Source organism: Thamnophis sirtalis, unplaced genomic scaffold (assembly GCF_051295495.1).
Source record: "Thamnophis sirtalis isolate CommonGarterSnake01/CBP01778 unplaced genomic scaffold, rThaSir2_p1.2 scaffold_5, whole genome shotgun sequence".
Classification (NCBI taxonomy): Eukaryota; Metazoa; Chordata; class Lepidosauria; order Squamata; family Natricidae; genus Thamnophis; species Thamnophis sirtalis.
The window spans coordinates 31,733,226-31,755,253 of NW_028261385.1; the positions used below are offsets into that span (position 1 = coordinate 31,733,226).

The 22,028-nt window shown below is 36.0% G+C and overlaps 1 protein-coding gene across 1 annotated transcript in view; it reads left to right on the forward strand.

Annotated features, from left to right (window-relative positions):
* Window positions 1-306: 306 nt before the first annotated feature.
* CWC27 (CWC27 spliceosome associated cyclophilin) overlaps window positions 307-22,028 on the forward strand; it is a 113,300-nt gene continuing 91,578 nt past the window's right edge. Inside the window, exons 1-10 of the mRNA XM_087715561.1 lie at window positions 307-478; window positions 2,535-2,631; window positions 3,802-3,914; window positions 4,806-4,949; window positions 6,911-7,009; window positions 10,956-11,059; window positions 11,839-11,908; window positions 13,427-13,506; window positions 14,324-14,357; window positions 17,058-17,212. Of these exons, the coding sequence (XP_087571687.1) occupies window positions 437-478; window positions 2,535-2,631; window positions 3,802-3,914; window positions 4,806-4,949; window positions 6,911-7,009; window positions 10,956-11,059; window positions 11,839-11,908; window positions 13,427-13,506; window positions 14,324-14,357; window positions 17,058-17,212 (938 nt within the window). The 5' untranslated portion in view covers window positions 307-436. The remainder of the gene's footprint in view (window positions 479-2,534; window positions 2,632-3,801; window positions 3,915-4,805; window positions 4,950-6,910; window positions 7,010-10,955; window positions 11,060-11,838; window positions 11,909-13,426; window positions 13,507-14,323; window positions 14,358-17,057; window positions 17,213-22,028) is intronic.

Here is a 22,028-nt window from a genome sequence, read left to right on the forward strand (position 1 = left end):
ATCACCTCCGCCTTTAGTGGTGGAAGAAGCAACCGCTGTCAGGGGAATCAAAATAGTTAGAGCAACGTTCCTAGTCGGAAGATTATAAACCCGCCACAGCGGGTCAAACTACTCGCTAAGATCTGAAGAGGGGGAACCCTCCTAATGCGGCGGAAAAAATGGTCATACCAGGCTCCATTCAGCGGCAGTTAACTCGTCGACGTTCCCTGGAATGCCGGGGAGATTTCTCTTTATCTTCTTCAACAGAACATCAGAAGCCACACTTCTCTTGGTGGCGTTATCTTCTGTCTCCCCCCCTCCCAGCTAGAAATGAGGTCTTCCATGACCCAACATGGCGGGGAGTCCCAAATAGTCATTGACGAGCTGTCTCGTCAACCGGGTAGATGTTAAGGGTGAGATATTCTCTCAGGGCAGCTGCTGTGTGGAAGTTTTCACCATGAGCAATATTTACATCCAAGAACCGCCAACAAACGGCAAGGTGAGAGTCCGTCCGCTCATCTAAGGAAGAGCTTGGCTATACCCCTTGCTTAATAACTGCTTCAGGTTGAGTGTGCTTCCCACTCAATTCATTTGAAATGAATTGCATTAAATGCCTGCTCGTTGCCGGGATTAGCAGAGACATAAAATATTTTTCAGTTGCATGAAAAAGGTTCAGCTCATTCAGAATAAAAACAAGCAATCACAAGAATAATCCTATTGATATACCTCGGTTGGAACAGGGTGGCTTCAATCCAATATTGTGATATTAGATAGGTTGATTTCAATGCAGTTCACTACAGAATAAGAATGTAAAGAATTTAGATTGAAACATCCCCAGGAGTCACTGTTAGGGTCATAACTGTGATAGGACTTAATGCATATTAAAAGGATAGCCAAGGGAATTCTGTTCACTCAGAATTCAGAACAGGTTTTATTTCCAACAAAAGCCTGCAAAGGTTTTAATTAAGTTATGTGACTAAATAAAGAAAACCTCCAAGGATTTAGAAGAAATGGAAGTTTGCAAAAGCCATACACATCCATCATACTATTCATTTTTTTTAGCTAAACGCCCTAATGAAAAGAGTGGAAAAGCAGTGAGAAATAGTAAGCATCAGATGAGCTCTGTTACTTCTTCAATGCTTTGGTCAATTTAGGCTTTCACATACTGTTTTTTACTATGAGAGAGGTGAATTGAAATGACAGCCTTAGTGTTTGTTACCTGTGGCACATGCAATATTTTCTGCCCATGATAAGGATAGTAAGAATCACTTTGGGCACATGTTGGCTAATACAGAAGTGCTACCAAAGTTCAGGTGTACCTCAGATTGCTATATAAAATTTTAGGATTTACTGCTAACATTTAAGTACAGATAACACTAACACATTAGCATGGCATCTATGCCTCCTTTTGAAATTTAGGAAACGATGCTTTTCTTTTGAGACAAAGATATTTCCTTTGATGTGCAAAACTAGCTTTTTTAGGGATAGGATGTGACTAATCAAACAACAAGGCTGTATTCTGAAGTCCTTAATCAGTGTTAAAAAACAAGCCCACAAATGCAACATATTTTATATGACAAAAATCTGATGTCTAACAAAAATAAAGCTTTTGTTGCACATCAATGCTTTTTGTGTTTGATTTGTTATTTTCTGACACACCTATTATATATCAAATATATATACCTATATCCTAAATAAAAACTTGACACCTTCCCCCCCTTCCCCTGTTAATAAATACTTTTTTTGCTTTTCTTGTAGAATTGATGGTTCATGTTGTCAGGGAGCAAAAAATGGTTGCTGATTTGCTTCCGGATCAAATTCAAAACCATGTAATATCAATAGGAGATGTCATTGGTTATTCTTGTGATTGCTTGTTTTTATTCTGAATAAGCTGAACCTTTTTCATGCAACTGAAAAATGTTTTATGTTGCTGCTAAGAATGTAGCAAAATGGTCTAGTCTAGAGAGTTGTAAGGGCAGACTTTATATATAATTTCTGAAATATTGCTCAGGTTCTGCTTCCTAAACAACTGTTTTAACAGAGGTATGACATTATTTCCTGTAACTTAGCTATTTATAAAAACTTTCTTTCCCAACCTTTTGGTTGTCAAACAAATTTTTCAAATCAACAATGAAAAAAACTTAGGAGCCATATTTTAGGACACCTATTAGTTAACTTTTTATCTCGTAAAAAATAGTATTCTATTCAGTTGTCTGCCAGTTTGGACATCTAACTCTGCAATCCTAAACATTTCTATCTGCTTTTTTTATTAAAATATTCAAATCCTCTTACAATAAACTTGTAGAGATATAGGTCCAATTCTTACCGTATTTGTGTACTTTACACAAGAGTATGCCTTCCTTAGCACCTCCTGCCTTATTGCTTCCATATTATTTTCTGTTAATTAGTTATTTTGCTGTTGATCATGTTATATCACATTCTGGAGGACATGTAGTAAATATATGCTTCAGAAGAGTAATTACGTACTGAGACTGATTAAAAAAATATTGATACCTGTAATGATCACATAATCATACATTAAATCTATTCTATAGGTATTATTGAAAACAACAGCTGGAGATATTGATATTGAATTATGGTCAAAAGAAGCTCCCAAAGCATGTCGGAATTTTATTCAGCTTTGTATGGAAGGTAATAATACTAATAAATACTACTACTACAACTAATAATAATAGTAATAATAATAAAGAAAAAAGTTTGGTTCATTGATATTGCAATACCTGGAGATGCGCGAATTGAAGGTAAACCGCAAGAAAAAAATCACAAAGTACTGGGACTTTCAAATTGAAGTTGTGTGACTGGGGAAAAAGAAATTGTGTGTTATCCCGATTGTAATTGGAGCCTTCAAAGCAATACCTAAAGGGCTACCTCGTTATTTGGAACTTCTAAATTTATCAGACTTGAACATTCTGATTCACAAAAAACCACCCTACTTGGAACAGCTTATATCCTTCGACGTTACCTTACACTTAAAGCTATTGCAGTACAATACAATAGCAGAGTTGGAAGGGACCTTGGAGGTCTTCTAGTCCAACCTCCTGCCTAGACAGGAAACCTATACCATTTTAGACAAATGGCTATCCAACATCTTCTTAAAGACTTCCAGTGTTGGGGCATTCACAACTTCTGGAGGCAAGCTGTTCCACTGATTAATTGTTCTAACTATCAGGAAATTTCTCCTCAGTTCTAAGTTGCTACTCTCCTTGATTAGTTTTCACCTATTGCTTCTTGTTCTACCCTCAGGTGCCTTGGAGAATAATTTGACTCCCTCTTCTTTGTGGCAACCCCTGAGATATTGGAACACTGCTATCATGTCTTAATACTTAACCTTAACTGTTTAAGTTATAGATCCATTGTAAGCAAAACTCAGAAGCATGTAGATTCCTCAAAGAACAGCTTTATTGGAAATATCATATTGGCACTGATCCACTGATCTGGTGACATCATTCCTCCTTCCAGCCCGGTATGAGAACCTCCTCGGTTCCCAACAGAAAGTATTTTATTTTGACAACAGAATACCAGCTATCTCTAATCCCCCTTCCCTATTTCTCAGCTCCAGTGTGGCATCACTGAAGCTCCCAAGATGGCTTCGGGCAGGCCAGCTTCAGGGTTGACATTCATTCTTTAATTATTATTTTTTTACAAATGATTATGTAATTCAGAAAACTGCATATTTTACAAAAGGTTCTTTAACTTTTTCTATACATAATTAATTTTATGTTGGTATTTCCTCTGAAATAAATACAAGTAAAAAGTAAACCTTCCACCTATAAAGTGGCTTAATGCTTATTTTATTTTCAGGCTATTATGACAACACCATATTTCATAGGGTTGTACCTGAATTTATAATACAAGGTGGTGATCCAACTGGTACTGGCTCAGGAGGAGAATCTATCTATGGAGCCCCTTTCAAGGTAAGCCTCTGCTTTAGCAAGTTGTTTTGTGTATGTTCCTTTTGTTACTATACAAGCATGGCTCTTTTACAATTCGTCCCCCTTTTCCCTCCCTCCCCCCTTTGATTTCAGTGGTAGAAATTTGGACACAGAAGATGCGAGACATATTTTACTGAAATAGATAGAGCGTATTTGGCTAACTATTGAAAATAGAGGTGTGCTTTGTAGGATATTAAAAGATGAGTCTTTTCTAGGTTTTCCAAGAAATATGAGCTTATCCATAAAGACTTTAAACTAACAAATGTTATAAGTAAAATGCAAGTAGCCCTCACATAATGACAGCAGATGGGATTGATAACCCCATTGCTAAGCAATGCAGTCAATTTTACAACTCAACTGTGTTAAGCTCAGTTGCTCAGCAGCTCAGCTCCACTAACCATTGTGGTTAATTGAGGCATCATGTAACTGCGCCAGACTTGTCTGTTGCACTGCAGTCATTAAGTAGAATATCACATGACTGAGCTTTGTGCCATTTCCAGCTTTTTCCACTGATTTTATTTGTCAGAAACCGGCTGTGAGCTTGCAAATGGTGATTACCTGACCACGATATGCTATGACTGTTGTAGATGTGTGTCTGCTACAATGTGCCTGAATGGTGATCATGTTACTGTGGGGATGCTGGGATGATTGTAAGTTGAAGGACTAATTATGTAACTACATTTTAAGTGCTGTATAAGTTTGAACCATCATTAAACAGGACAGTAATGAATTGAGGATTGCAATTGAATTGTTCAGATATTGGTAAGAAATACAGTATGCCTTTTGTTATTGTTTTGGATTTCATCCTATGTGCATCAACCTAAATGAATTGGAGGCAATTGTGCACTACTTCTTCTTTGTCATAATTTACAGGATGAATTCCATTCACGATTGCGTTTTATTCGACGAGGACTTGTTGCCATGGCAAATTCCGAGCCTCATGACAATGGCAGCCAGTTCTTTTTCACTTTGGGGCGAGCAGATGAACTTAACAACAAACACACTATCTTTGGAAAGGTTTGGAAAACTTCTACTCAAATAATATTTACTGTCTGCAAAGATTTGTTCATATGTAATGTTCATTACTATTCTATTTGTGAGAACTAAAAAAGTGACAGGAAAAGCTTTCAAATTCTTTGGATAGGATATTTGAATAAACATAGACTGCAATATAAATAACTATATGTCATGAAGGGTAAAAAAAAAGTGTATAAGCTAGTGAAAGAAGGAGCAGTAAAGTGATTAGTAGGAAGAATAGAAGGGAATATCGCTGTTCATTCTTTGCTATGCTAGTTCACTTCCTGGGTCAAATTAAGCAAGTTGTACCTTGTAACCTCTCCATGGTGAGAGAATTGATTAAACTAGTGGGATCAGCCACTTTATATATCTTGACAGATTCCAATGGGTGCTTTTAGATTTTGTAGTGATTTGGCAAGAAATTCCATCAATTACCTGGCCAATCCCTGGAAGTTGGGGTGGCCAGATCATTTAACATGGCTACTTCAATCTTAAGGATTGCCTTGGTTAATAAATGAATTCTCACAGATAGAACACCAATAGAGATACTGAATATGACCAAACATTGATGAAAGCCCATGTTTAAACTTATACAGTGGCAGTACAGCAAAGCATCGGATTTCTCTTTCTTTACTTCACAGTGGGTGTTCAGTATTTTTATTTAACATGATCTGTTCCATACTGGGGAAGAGTGACCTTGGTAATCTGGTTAGAGGCCTGGAAAATGTTTTATGCAACACTGTGCATAAAGTCTCTCATATTTACTGTAGTTTTGATTTGGCATGAGTGGGATCTTGTGAATTTATTGGGGTAATATCTTAAACCATTAGTTGGGATTCACTGCAGCTTGTCGATGCCCAGTAAATTGACTAAAGGGACTAAATCCATGCCCCTTCTAGCTTCTTCTAAGGAATCAACTGGGAGATTGTCCCATGTTCCTTTCTGAGAAGTGGGAGGGAGGAGCTATTAATTTGATAATTTAATTCTATGTTTTATGGGTTTGTTAATATTGTAATCCAAAGTTGTTTGGAATGTGCCAATATAAAAATAGTAATAAATGCATAAATTGATTTTTTTAAATTACTGTATTTTTCAGTGTATAAGACTCACTCCCCCACCCCCAAAAGTGGGTGAAAATGTCTGTGTGTCTTATACAGTGAATGTTGTCGAAGCCCTGTCCACCCGCCAGTCCCATTTTTGGTAGCCGCGCACCCCATTTTCAGCCCGTTCCAGGCAGTGGTGTTTGCTGCCGCCTGTCCCTGCTATCTAAAACGGGCCAAAAATGGGATACAAGGAGGCTGAAAATGGGGCGCACGGAGGCAGTGATAGCAGCGGCAATAGGCGTTGGCGATCCTGCAGCCTGGAACAGCTGATAGGCGGTATTCCAGGAGGCAGATCCAATTCCAATCAGCTGCTAGTGCTAAATCAGACTATGCTGAAGCTAACCAGGCTGATTGCTGTTTGCTGCAAGAAGGCAAATTGCTGGGAGACAAAGGTAGTTTTTTTCCCCTTGTTTCCCCTCCACGCCAAAAGCTAGGTGCGTCTTATAGTCCGGAGTGTATTATAGTCCGAAAAATATGGTAACATGTGTTTTGAAAATAATTTGTGAAAAAGTAGCTTTTAAAAATGAATCTGCAGTTTGTTGATGCCAGGAAAATGCCCTTCAGTAAAAATTACACTATTTAGGGGCTGAATCCATGCCCCTTCTAGCTTTTTCTAAGGAATGATCTGGGAGGTTGTCCATGCTCCTTTCTGAGAAGTTGGGGGAGGAATTGCTGTTAATTTGATATTTTTTAATTCTTATGTTTTATGGGTCTGTTACTATTGAAATCAGAAGTTGTTTGGAATGTGCCAATGTAAAAATAGTAATAAATAGATAAATTGAGATTTTTAAATTAAAACGTGTTTTGAAAATAATTTGTGAAAAGGTAGCTTTTAAAACAGTCCTTCTAATTTGGCAGATCACTGGAGATACTGTATATAATATGTTGCGACTTTCAGAAGTTGAAATTGGCCCAGACGAAAGACCAGTCAATCCATATAAAATAACAAGTACAGAGGTAGGAATAAGATTATTTGTAATTGATGTAAATATATATTTCTCTTGTCTCAATGCTATTAAAATGAAATGAGATATTTTCTTGCACTTAACTTCAATATTAGAAATAATTAAATACTCAACTTGTATACCATGAATATGTTACGATTTTTGAACCAAGTGGTGATCTTGAAGTCTCTTTCTAATGTATTGCACAGTTCTTATTTAGCTATCACAATTGGGACCAGCAGCTTAGTTGTTAAAGTAGTGCTAAGTGAACCTGATTGTGCTTATAATCTTACTTTAACTCTCCTTTGCTTTATAGGCCTATAAAGGTCATCAATCCAGGGATAGGTTGTAAAGTTACTTTTTCATCACTGTCATAACTGAATAATCGCTAAAAAGGCAGTCATTAAATAAGGACTATCTATAGTTAATAAAAGTTAGCAGCTACTAATGTCATGGCTTAAACAAACAAGATTTCCGAGAATGTCTGAAAACCATGTGTACTTGCTTACACATAATCAAGGCAATTCTAGGAGATATCCATAGGAGTTTATTTTAGATTATTATTTTTCTTAAAACAAGAAAAATCCATGAATTAAGCCCTTGGTTTTCCTGGATTTTGTATATTTGACCACAGTTGCTTGCCCAAGGTCTTCAAATTATAGGTTCAGAACTGAGGATTAATTACATATAAATTATATCAAATTCTAGAACAGCGGTTCTCAACCTTCCTAATGCCACGACCCTTTAATACAGTTCTTCATGTGGTGTGACCCCCAACCATAAAATTATTTTTGTTGTTACTCTATAATGTAATTTTGCTACTGTTATGAATCGTAATGTAAATATCTGATATGCAGGATGTATTTTTATTGTTATAAAATGAACATAATTTAAGCATAGTGATTAATCATAAGAACAACATGTAATTATAACCCACTAAAAAATGAAAATGCCCATGTCGCCAAGCAAAATCGGTAATAATAATTAAAAAAATATCTTCGTCCAAGGAACGCGTAATTACAGGGATCAAGAGTTTTTTCTATGATTGTTCAGCGGCTGCCAGGGAGTTAGCTGGGGGTAAAAAGCCCCACTCGTGCAACCAAGTAGCATTAATAACCGGGTCTCTTCCCAATAGGAAAAACAGTGACTGGTGCAGTAAATGTATAGAGTCCCATCTTGCTCGCCTGTAGATTCACAGCCCCCCAAAAAGGAAAGAGACATGTACAAACCGGGACTACAGACTTGGCTTCTTCCCCCGCCCCACTACACACATTTTATCTTGCTGCAGCTTAGAGTGGCGCTCAATTCCACATCGTGCAGCTTTATCCTTCATCAGCTCCTTTCTAAGCCAATCATAGGCTGTATCCAATGCTCCGTCATGCCAAAACCCCGCCCCTCGGCTCTGATTAGCTTGGAACTCAATAACCGTGTGCAGTGAGATGCTCCAAATCTGACCTCATTCCAATTTACACAAACTTTTTAAAATGGCCAGAAGTGCACCTGAGATTTCTGCCCCCTCCCCCCACACACATATAGACTCCCTATTTTTTTTTACATTTGCGTTTCTCCTCCTACTTCCCTGCATGTGCACTTGTGTGTGTATTTGTGGGTGTGCATGCGTATGTGTGCGTGTATGAGAGAGTGCGACACAGCACGCTTTAGAGTCTAAATATTTAAGAGTTCTGATGGTCTTAGGCGACCCCTGTGAAAAGGTCGTTCGACCCCAAAGGGGTCGCGACCAACAGGTCGAGAACCGCTGTTCTAGAAGATCTCATGAAATTTCATGTTCAGTCATGTACATGAAAAAAGATTTGTGAATTTTCAATATTTCCAATATTTCTGCATAAGTATGATCTTAAAAGGTGTCACCTGTTATTTACATAAGCTCTAAAACTAGATAATGAGAATGCAATTAAGCAAATGAGTCTAAAACATATTTGTTCTGTGATTTATTGAGGAAAATGATCCAAATTATCAATTCACATGAAAATTAGAATTATATGACAATTAGAGTGTTTTGATCAATGGGATAATAATCAGGTTTGAGTGGGGATGTTCTGCCTTATTAAAAGAACAGACTTCTGGGCATTCACTATCAAAATGTGATCTTCACAACATAGGTATGTAGAAGTATGTCATGGCTTAAACAAGATTTCTGAAAATGTCTGAAAACCAAATTGTTGATGTTCACCAGGCTGGGAAAACATATTTCCAAAGAGTGTGGATTTCTCTAGTCCAATATCAGGCAGTTCATGTGCAAATAGAGGCAATCAATGACATTGTTACCCTTTCCAGGAGATCAGTCAAGAACAAGGTTTGTTATACTCCATGAGGTCTCAAAGGAGCCCAGTGTAATGTCTAAGGATTTAAAGGCCTGTCTTGCATTGGTGAATGTCTGTGTTTAAGAAACTACCATCAGAAGAACACTGAACAACAACAATCCTGGCAGTTTTGCAGTTTTCAAAACACCACCTAGATAAGTCGAAGGCTGTTGAAACAATATTCTGTGGACAGATAAGACCAAAGTAGACGTAGTTTGAATGAAAAGCTTTATGTTTGTTGAAAAACAAACACTGCATTCCAGCATAATAATCTTATCCCAGCTGTGAAACATGATGTTAGGATCTTGGTTTGGTCCTGCTTTGCTATTAGGATCAGGAATGCTTGCCATCATTGATGGAACTATACATTCTGAATTATGTCAGCAAATTCAGGGTAAACTATGTCTGTGAAAACTTGAAGATCAAGACAAGGGGATCATACAGCAAGACAGTGATCCAAAACACACAAGTTTTATACACAAAGAATGATTAAAGTAGAAAAAACTGTTTTGGAATGTCCAAAATCTGCTATAATCCTATAGAAATGTGGAAGAATCTGAGGTAGATGTTTCATGCACAGAAGCTCACCAACATCCCAAAATTGAATCTCTTCTATAGGGAGGAATGAACTAAGAGTCCTCCAAGTCAAGATTGTAGGAAATCTTTAGTTGGAATTATTTCTGTGATCTCAAGAAGATCACACTACTGTATTTTTCGGACTATAAGACGCACCAGAGTATAAGACGCACTATGATTTTGAAGAGGTAATTTTTTAAAAAAAAGTTTTTTCACTCTGCAGGACTCCCAAACCCTTTGCACACCTCAGTTCTTCCAAAATTATAGGGCATGCAGAGATTTGGGAAGCTTGTAGAGTGCTCTTGGGGGCTGCCCCCCCCCCAAACAAGAAAAAATGGCCCATTTTTTGCAAAAAAAGGAGAGACATGCAGAGCTTTTGGTGGCACTTGGAGTGCTCCTGGGCGCTGCGGGGGCAAAAATGAGCAAAAATGGCCCATATTGCAAGCCTCCCAAACCTTCTGCATGTCCATTTTTGAAAAGGGGGGGGGGGTTCAGTAGGCAAAAATGCTGTATTCAGTGTATAAGACGCACCCAGATTTTCACCCTCTCTTTTGAGGGAAAAAGGTGTGTCTTATACTCTGAAAAATACAGTAGTTACTGAATCCAAAGGTTTGTATATTTTGGCACATACAAATTTGTAGCTATTACATTTTCCTCAATAAATATATTAATAGGTATAATGATTTTGGGTCATTTGTTTAATTGGTTCTCTTTATCTAGTTTCAGGACCTGTGTGAAGAACATATCACCATTTAGGTCATGGAACTATTCTATTAAGTTTTCATATTTCTTAACCACTGGGATAAGATTATTAAGTTTTCATATTTTTTAACGGCTGGATAGTTCAAACATTTGTTTGATTTCCAATAACAACTGGCATATAACTATTTTGGCCATTGTTAGATAAGGCTGTTACCTAAAGTATACAAGCTTCAACTAAGCTGTTCAATAAGCCTAGTTATGCCTCATCAGCATTTCTAGATTGCAGTGTTTAGATGCTTATGAAATAATATTTTTCACAATAGAAGGTCTTAAAAGATTAACGAAACATGTTTGTTTTAGGTTTTATTTAATCCTTTTGATGATATAATTCCAAGGACGACTAAAAAGCTGAAGAATGAGAAACCAGTGGAAGAAGTTGAGAAGGCAAAATCAAAGGGCACAAAGTAAAAATAGCATATTTATTTATTTTTGGAAACTCAGTTATATTTTTCTACATACATATTAGGATTTGATTCATGCCTTGACACTGAATTATATACAAATAGTTGTGCAAAAGATAAGGAACAGGATCCAGTTGTAAGCTTTCTTGAGTGGAACATTGCACCCTGATAAGGTAAGTGTCAGGATCCTAAGTAACAACGAAAGAAGACTCCGAGGCTTGAAGTTCTTCAAAGTTTCATTTTATTAGAGATGTCATATTGGCGCAACTGGGAAAATCCGAATATGAAAAGCCAAATGAAAATCCAAGCCCCTGCCCAGCACCACATGTCCGTCACATAGCCAATCAGGAACCGTCCCAATTGGAGATGCCTCCCAGTTATACCCCTCCAGGTGCAGGACAAGATGTCCTTGCTCTCTCAGAAAGGAATGTTTTCATGACTATATATCTCCCATATTCCATAAAATCACCCCTCCCATTTTCCCACAGAATTGAATGTGGCAGGCCTAAAGGCCCAATGCAAAAAACGGCTTCCGGGCCTGACAGTACGTCATGCTGTAGTGTCTTATGCATTCTCAAACTGTGTTCTAAGAAAGATTTTAAGGATACTTGACAAAGTGCAGCAAGAAGGCAACCTATTGCAGAGGTTGGCTAGGATTATATGAGATTTCAACAGGAAAATTTAATTCTGTAGAGACTTGAAGTGGCAATAATGTTCAAAAGAATTCTGGTTTTTTATGTGTTCTACTGTTCAATGAAGGTGCCTCTTTTTTCTATTTGAAGAAATTTTAGCCTGCTTTCATTTGGAGAAGAAGCTGAGGAGGAAGAAGTAGAAGTCAACAGAGTTAGTCAGGTATAATTTCAAGCTAACTACCTATATATTTCTGTGAATCTCTTTAATTTTCAGCATTGTGAAATTATCCAGATTTGTCCAGATTTGCTTATTGCAGAGTTATATTAATAAACTGAATATAAACGGAGGCCCCAGACTATGGATTTAGGTAAAATAATGATAAATAAAAGAAATAATATATCTTGATGGTATACTAGCAAGTCTTACTAGTAGAAATCATACAGATCTAAATCATTCTTGCGGTAAAACATAGGAAATTGTGCTTAATAGCAATAATTTCTCTGAAAGTTTGCAGACATACATCTTCAGCCAAAAGTAAAAAGATGAGAAGGTTTTAGTGAGATTTGTGTTATTTGTATTAAATGCATTTGCCCTCCCTTAATGTCTTACCAGAGCTTACGTTTCTTCTTGGACTTAGCATTGTTCCGAGAAATTTTTGTGCTACTGTTGCCAGGAGTGCTTTTTATCAATCTTGGCAATCAGTTCAACTATTGAATGTATAGAGAGAATGATGGAGGATGGTGGTTTCCAGATTAGTTGCCTTTAACTTGCTTTTTGTTGGTCTCTCTTTGAAAACTGTCTAGCAAATTGAATTGCTATAGGACTGTGCTGGTGAATCTATGGCACGCGTGCCAGAGGTTGCACACAGTGCCCACTTTGGGCACACGAGGTGTTACCAGCTACTTTTCTGGGTTCCATCATACTCATGTGTGCTGGACAGCTGGTCTGGCATGCACGCGCACCAGCCAGCTGCTCTCTTATGGGTCCCAGGGCTTTGGCGCATGTGTACGTGCATGCTACAGTTTCGGCATTCAGTGCCAAAAGGATTAACCATTACATCACGCTCATACGTGCTGGACAACTGGTCCGGCGTGCATGCACGCTAGCCAGCTGCTCTCTTCTGGGTTCCAGTGCTTTGGAGCATGCGTGCGTGCATGCTACAGTTTCGGCATTCAGTGCCAAAAAGGTTAATAACCATTACTGGCATAGGATATAACCGCCAGGCTATTAATAGAGATAAAATAACTGGTTTCTGCTTACTTTCAATACACAATTGAAAGTAAATAAAGAAATTGAAAGTCCTGGTTACAATTATGAGCCCAAAATAATCTAGCCCCTGGTATCCTGAAGGTTATTTTTGTTATTTAAAATTCTCAATATATCTATGTGCAATATAGGATAAAGGCTTTTTGATTTTTCCCCGTTTCTCTAAAATCCAGTTTCAAAGTCAAATGGCCATTTTGATAATAGAAAAAACACCAAGGTTAGATCTTCCTGCAGAATAAACCCATTTCTTATTTGTAACAAATATAGGTAGCAGATCTTCATAGTTTTAGTTGAATGAGCATCTGCAATCAACACATTACATATAGCAATGTAATTTTAATTAGTTTAATAGTTAGGATGTTGTTTAATGTCTTTGTATGAGTAGCAATGCTCTGTTTTCAAAGAGAAATTTACAAAAGTGAAGAAATGTTTTCATAAACCCATCATTCCATTCTTTTTTTAAAAATTTAGAGCATGAAAGGAAAAAGCAAAAGTAGTCATGATTTACTGAAAGATGATCCACACCTGAGTTCTGTTCCTGCCATTGACAGGTAAATAAACTATACAATACAATACAATAGCAGAGTTGGAAGGGACCTTGGAGGTCTTCTAGTCCAACCCCCTGCATAGGCAGGAAACCCTATACCATTTCAGAAAAATGGCTATCCAACATCATCTTAAAGACTCCCAGCGTTGGGGCATTCACAACTTCTGGAGGCAAGCTGTTCCACTGATAAATTGTCAGGAAATTTCTCCTCAGTTCTAAGTTGCTTTTCTTCTTGTTTAGTTTCCATCCATTGCTCCTTGTTCTACCCTCAGGTGCCTTGGAGAATAGTTTGACTCCCTCTTCTTTGTGGCAACCCAACTGTAATTAATTCAAAAATAATTATCTTAGTCAAGAAGTGTAGAATTTCTATTGGGACAATAGAATATGTGAAATATGTGAAATTTGCCCTGCATTGCAAATCAACCTTTTTTCACATATTTTAGTATTGCAGCTTTCAGAATTCCCAGCTAGCATGGCCACTAGCCATGTTTGAATTTCTCTACACTTAGGGAGAGCTAGGGTTATAGTTAGGGAGGACTGCTATACATTATTAGGCATTTTCCTATTTGCCAAACATTTCTTGAGGATATTATGCAGCTTTGATCCTAACTCTTGAGCTAAGAGAGCTCCTTTAAACATATATGATACTTATAAAATAGTAATCAGATTGCCTTTGTTTCTGCTGGAAAAATATTCATTAGTTGGGCTAAAGGGTACACCAAATAAAATCTTCTATCTAAATCCGAAAAATTCATTTAGATTAATTTTATTTCAGAACTTGCATTATGAAACAATTACTTACATGCTGCATTTTCTTTCAGTGAAAAAGCAAATGAAAGTGATAATTCAGATAAGGTAAGACCTTTACATTCGCTATAATATTCATGGGGCTAATGTCTGTTACCACTACACATCTGGTTACTGTCTCAGCTGCTGCTGAAACATTGGCAGTATTTAATAGCCCTGTTAACAAAAAGGTTTCAGTAAACTAAGTAGGGTAAGGAAATCTTTCTTACCTCATTAGTTCAGTTATAATTTCAGAGATTTGTATGCTGCCAGTTCATCTTAGATATGAGGTAGCTTTTTGTGAATAAACAACAAAACATACAATATCATCACAGATACAGTCCATCTTTTCAATCCTAGGCCCAACTAGCAGTTGTCACGACCATTGACATTTGTGTTGAAAGGTTTTTGGAATAGCACCATCTAAATGCTCTTTTGAAATGACCATACAGAGGTGGTCTGATTTTGGAGGCAAGTTGTTCCAAAGATATTCAACAGAGAAGGCTTGTTCATAGGCACCCGTGTTCTTCATATCTTGAATGCAGAAATGTTTCTGTATCATGTCCTTCTCCACAGCGTGCACTAGTTAGTTAATTAGATTCTGTATGGAACAAATATAGTAGTCTCCGAGGTAATGAAAACCTAAGTTTAAGGAGCTTTATAAATAAATATAAATTGTCACCTTGAATTGTACCCAGAAGCCTCCTGGATTTGGAATTAGAAGGATTTTGCACAGCAGTACCTCTTGTTCAGATTCATTCTAAGTCTGTGCATTCTACATCTGTGGCATCCAGTTCTTCATAGCCTAGAGGCACTGGTTCCTGGTTCCCAGCACTGGGTTACATCCTCAATCTGTTTAATCTTATCTAGTTCCTCACTGATTTGCACTGAGATAATCTTTATCCAAGATATTTTGTAATTGACTTTCTCAACAACCTTTTCCCCAAAAAGATCAGATAAGGGAAATAGTTCTCCAAAATAACTGGGTCAAAGGATGAATGACCTCTGGGTGGGCCATCATTACCCATTTAGAGCCAGTAATATAACTCTTTCTTGTAAAAGAGCCATTCTGTCTCCTAGTTGGGGGACACTCAAATGCAGATTGTAGGGAAAGGAGTTGCAAATTGAGAAAGCTGTTTTCTGAGGGCAGAAAAGCCCAGATTTTGATAACTATGCCAATGTTGTGACACAAGACCTAGCTTTGATAATTCAACCAAGCAGGTTATGTCAACCACGTAATTTCTTTGACTCCATAAGTATAAATACTTGACGGAGGAATATTCTGTTGATTTTTCAGCTCAGGATGAAAGCTGATAGAATGTAAAGGGTATATTTATTCTTGCCATCCATCATTGATCCTAGGTTCTAACCAACCATCTTTGGATTATATAGCTAAACTATCTTGTGTAAATGTTTTAGTATCACTCTGGTAGTAGTAGTCCTCTAAGGTGACCCATTTCATTTCCTGTCATGGAATGCAAGATTGATATCAGCTTTCCAAGATAGATAGACAGGAAACAGGACCAGCTGAACTAATTCTACTTTATTGTAAACCTATATTAACAGAATCTTGCAAGTCTGATAATACTAATCTCCCACCATCTCTTTTACAGCCTTATAAATTGGGGAAGTTCCTTTGTGACTTACTTTCTCAATAGTTGTGCAGCTGTAGGCTATGCCATCTTATCTGATCATTCCCTAGGCAGCACCACTTCCCCCTCCCCTCCCATGTGACATCATTCCCACAAAGCATTACAGTTTGAGACTAGAGGCTTTCCAGGACCAGGAATTTCAAGTTGCCAACAAAGATGTTTTGATTTTACATTTGGAAATAAAATATATTTACATCACTTTGTTTTTGCACTGAATAATGTTTGGTATTAAACTTTAAAATGTCCCTGGTGGGTAAATTCATGTATACTTTAAAGAGGTGATAAGTATTTAAGGATATAAATAAAATTTAGATTTTTTAACTTCTAGTAAAAAATATAGAATACTTTATTTTAGCTTCTGTAGGGCTCCCAACAAGCAAATTCACTTGACTTCCTTGCCGTTTGAGGACCCACAAGCAAAGAAATGTAATTTCTTTTGGAAATGATACTTCTTTGGACACAGAAATGCATCTTTTGGAGTTGAGAGTGTTGCAATTGCTACTTGCCCACAGCATAATACATGTGCAGGCAGGAGTGAGATCCTACTGGTTTAACAACTGGTTTGCTGCGTGCACGCACACAGTTTACAGAAATCTCACCTTTTGCATTACTTCTGGCAAGAAAAACAGCTGACGTGTGGCAATCCACTCTGCCATGCTGATCAGCTGGGCTTCAGAAAAGGAAATATAAGTGAGTAGGGGTGGGCGGGCAGGTGGGTCTACTTCAAAGTTGGAGCGAACCGGTTCACTCCCAGCAGATAGTCGGACTTTCTGTTCGCCCGAACAGGTAGAATCCACCCCTGTGTGCAGGAAAGCTGTGCTGTGACATAGTTTTTAGAGGTCGCTTGTGACAGTGGCACACAATATCTTGAGCATTTTTATCAATTGTGCCAAAAACATATTTCATTTAGGTTCAAACCTAATTATATGAGAAGAAAAAACCCTTAAAAGGGCTCCCTATTATTTTATCCCTCCTTTCATATCTCTATAAATAACTTGCTCTTTTAGAAATATGCTTTTCGAATACATTGGTCACGAGAAATAATCTTTTTTGGATTGAAACTGAGCAGTTCAGATGTATAAACTAAAATGTATGAATGTTTTAACAACCTGCCCAGGAAGAAGAGGAGGGATATTATGATGAAGATGATGATCTTGATAATGAAGAAAAGAATGAGATGAAAAAACGAGTTATGCAGAAGTTAAAGAAAAATACTGATGTACCTGTTAAAAAAATAACAGAAGGAGAACCAAAGCAGAAGAGTAGCCGTAGGTGAGTAATGCATACCTTGAATTAACTGAGAGGGTAAGTTTCTAAAGGAAACTTTCAAATATGTTATAGTTGTCATTTTAAATAAAATGTTATGATGTATCTAAGCTTTTCATAATTATTTTAAGAGGTCCATTTTATCACCAAGTATAAATTTAAAAATGTTTAAATAAATATTGAACGTAAAAATAAAGCATAGTCTTGTTCTATGTTATAATGGGTTAATTACAGTCTACTCAGCAATTGTCAGGCATGAGAAATGGAAAAAACAATTTCAAGATAAAATTAAAACACTTGCGAATGGCATGTTCTCAAGAGATGGCTTTGGAAAAGCTGGTTCAATTTTCTGTTAATTTCTGTAAATCAAAGCATGTGGCGAGTTGTATGAATAGAACTTCAGTGGGAGGTTTTGATGACATTTTGTCAAATGTCTGGTAGCTATCAAAAGTTTTAAAGTTAAATAATCAAAGACAATTTTGAAAGTTAAATACATTATTAGAGTAAGACTTCATATGTGGTAATTGCTTTTACAGCAATTCTGATCTAATTTTTATGTTCATTTACAAAAATTGCTCATTTAGTGCTTTACACATGAATCTTGTTTGTTGAGAATTGGGATTCCAGTGAGACAGTGAAATTTGCTTTTTACCTAATAGAAGAAAATGCCAAAATAAATCATTAATATCTGACCATTTATTTTTATGCACTGGTCTGCAAAGAAACAGACTTAATGGCTTTTTCTCCAGGAGATTTGGTTGCAGTCTAGATTGAAAGACTGGATTTTGATTAATCTTTACAAAATAAATTTCTTTTTAAGATCCTGTTTCAAATCCACCTCTTGGTATCCCTTTTACATGTGATGTCATAGAATTATAGCATTGGAAGGGACCTTGAAGATCTTCTGGTCCAAACCAGTGCCCAAGGCAGAATTCCTCAACTCCATCTTGGACAAATCTTTGGTTGTCCAATCTTTTCTCCTCAATTAAGGGATTGCACGTTCAAAAAAAAAGTGACAAACATAATTTTGTTTCCTGTCACACACGCACACTTCTTTTTAGTTGTAGAGACCTACAGTAAAATAGATTTTTCCAATCATAAAACAAATTTTGTAGGTATTCATAAAATATACATTTAAAATGTTGTGAGTGTGAAAAAAATATTAGAACTTGAAATTAGAATCTTCCTTTTTAAGTAATAATCTATCAAAGCTTTTAGTTGGATTGTTGACCTGTAGATGGAGCTCACGTGTCATGTATTTATGGACATCCACTGGCTTCATTTTTTAAAATTTGGTTTAATTTAATTTAAATTATGTTTACTGATTGTTGATATAACAGTCTCAACCTTAAGGATATAACAGTAGAGGCATGCTAATTATGAGCCATAGATTGCAGAATAAAGAATCAATCTTTTTTATGGTTTTCACTATAAAAATTGTAAAGCTAAACAGTCATTCTACGGAGGTAAATAAAATTCAGTAAACATATGATCATTAATTATGGCATAACCAAACTCTAATGATTGAATCTAATTAATACGCTTTAGCTGATAGTAGATGAAAATTAGTTTTTAATTAAACCGAGACAGCAGATTATTTAGAAGCTATTTTCATTTGTATGTCTCAGTAAAAGAAGCCTTTGAATAATAATAATTATTATTTCTTTCTTCAGTATTTCCAAGTCACATTTTGAAATAAGATGGTTTAAAAATGTGTACATATTTTTAGAAATTGATTGTAAATTGGAGGAAAAACTCCACTGGTTTTTTACTTCATTTCCTCATAATGACAAGCAATAACTTGCTTTCCAGTAATGCCTCTCTGTAATGGATCAATGTTTGGTCCTTTCCACAAGATGTTTTGTCTCATCTCATAGAATCCATCATACCAAATTCAGTGGAAGTTGATTTTTTCTGATCAATTTAATTTGAAATGGCAGTCTGATGCACCAACCATTCTTGTGGTAGCAGAGTCTATATGCTAACGTGTCTTGTATAAATCAGTATATTCTTTTATCTCTTCTCACTGCCCATTTTAGGGAGAAAAATGTTTGCTTTCCTATTTTTTTTTATATCATGCATCATTTTATTTGTCTCTCTCATGTTTTTCTTTATTTGCCTTTTTGTAAACTAAAAAAGCCTAATGTTTATAGCCATTACCCATATGACTTTGATCATATGGGTACTGCTCTTTCCTGTACCCTTTTCATTCGTAGTATTCGTGTTGAGATATATACGCTATATTACATATTTTAAGAGTGGTTGGAATTTTTGTAGTGGGCATCTAAGATCAAGTATTGTTTTGTTTGAACATCACTATGTTTGATCCTTTCTAGTATGGATTTTATTTTTGTTGATAAAATGATTTTGTGATTAACTAATTAAATTATATTTAATTTGCTGAGGCTATATTTTGTTGAAAACTGGGAGCCAGCAAATGCTGCAGCCTTATTTAATTATTTATTTATTATTTATTTATTTATTTATTTATTATTTGAATAAAATAATAGATTGTTGTATTCATAACCATTGCCTAGCAAACACACTACAGCAAAATTGCATTTTTTTATTTTTTATTTATTTATTTATTTATTTATTTATTTATTTATTTATTTATTTATTTATTTATTTATTTATTTATTTATTTATATATGTTTCAAAGTTTTGATTTATATATGCCATAAACCTTCAAATGAGGTGCTTAATTTATCAGTATATATAAAACATCTTTTTGAACTGTTAAAACAGTCGTTTCTTTTTTCCAGGATTGAATGGTTTCTGAAGGAGTAATACAAATCTGTAAAAAGAGCACAGCTACTTTAATGTTTAAAAAGAGGTCCTATTTATGTACTCAAAGCACCTTTTTGGAAAGTTTTGCACAGCCATATCAGTTGTGCTTGTGTTTTTACGGAACAGTTTGTTGTGGAAAACTTCTTAAATAAATTGAGTGATTTATATATTTAGACATATGTGTTGATGAGTTAAGAGTAAGTTGATTAATTCCAAAAGCAGCTATAGTGTACTTGATTTGCTGGATATGCCTGCCAGGATATGCTATTGCCAAAATCGATCCCTAAACATATGCATTTCAGAATATGGTTTGAATTCAATACAATGAATTCAATTCCAGGCATATGTCTTAATATTTTTTTATGTATGCTTCTTTGAGTTAAGTAGAAGCAAGACATGAATGTGCTTTTACAAAATATATAACTGGCTTATTTTGTTTGATGCCCATTCTTCCCTTTGGTCTTGGTTATTTATTGGTGAGTTAATTCCCAGTCAATTTCTTGGCTGGAGTATCCTTTTATTTCCAACTCTTTAGTGACTGATAACAGGGCCTCAGTAATTCCTGCTTTATTATCTCCTACAGTTTTCCTGTCCTGATTTGTTTGCCTAGACTTTATGCCTCTTATTGCAGTCTTTAGATCTTTAAACAAAGCAAAACAAACAAAATCTTATCCTAATAGAGAAATTCCATTTACACTGACCTATACTATTGAAGGACATTCTAAGGGGAAGAAATCATCATTCACCATAATTGCTGACCCATGAAAAGGAATCTTTTGATACATTCTCATACATTTTACTAAGCTATGAAACTTGTTTCAAATAACAGTTATGAAATGGCTGTTTCTTCTTAATGATTAATCTATTTTTTTTACCCTGTGTTCTACATTGTTTGGAGTGAAATCCCTGTACAGGAATTTCAGAGAGAAAACATTCTGCAGATATGTCTTGTTGATAGCTAAACTCATTCAGGCTGTAATTGATATAAACAATTGTATGAGCAATTTGCCCATTGAGTTGAAACAATTCACATAGATTAATGAAATGGACTATGGAGATTTATACTGTGTACTTCAATATTATTTATTCAATATGTTGTACTTTTGGAAAAGAAATAGAGAAGCATTGAAATAGAACAAGCCTTTGGAAACTGCAAAGATTAGAAGGTGTTAAGAGATTGGTTAGTGAACTGTAAGTATCTGTAGTTAAGGGTCCTTTTGTCTTCAAATAATTGCACAACCTCTGAGTTTGAAAATTTTCTTCTCAGTGCAATGTACTAGAATATCAAGAGAAGAAAGGTTGAAATGCACAGAAAAATTCTGGGTGCCCCATATATTGAAGGAGTGGTAGGAAGAGGAGAATTATTTCCTGAATAGTCATAAATGTTGGCAGGTTTGGTCTAGTGGTTAAGGCACCAAACTAGAAAATAGGAGACTGTGAATTCTAATCCTGCTTTAAATATGAAAGCTGTCTGAGTGATTTGGGGCCAGTTACTCTTTCTCAGGTCAACCCACCTCACCCAGTTGTTGTGGAGAAAATAGAAGGAAGAAGGAACAGGTAAGGAAGAAAAAAAACTAGGTTCCTTTATAAATGATTTAATTCTATTACCCTTTCAATATATAAAAGGGAAGATAGGCGCATCCTCACTAATTATTGCTCAGTAATTACTCTCAGTAATTGGCAAATTATATGTCAAATTTGTATAAAATGCTGGATTGTTGAACTCTGAGAATATCACAGAGTCTTAGCAGACCAGTTTCAGGCCTGATGTGATGAATCAGTGAATAATTTTGTACCATGCAGCAAATAAATATACTCTCCCAAAGGGATCCCTGTAAATTGTGACTTTTGACTCTATATCCTCCCCCACCTTCCGATAAACACTCAGGGAAAATTAGCAGGCTCAACAGTTGATCAACATCTCCTCAAATTAATCGTATAATTCAAAGGACTATTGCATAGTTCAAAGAAAATAGCAATGGGGACTTAGGCCCTTTGTCCCATGTGTAAATTAGTAAAGAACTGGTGTATA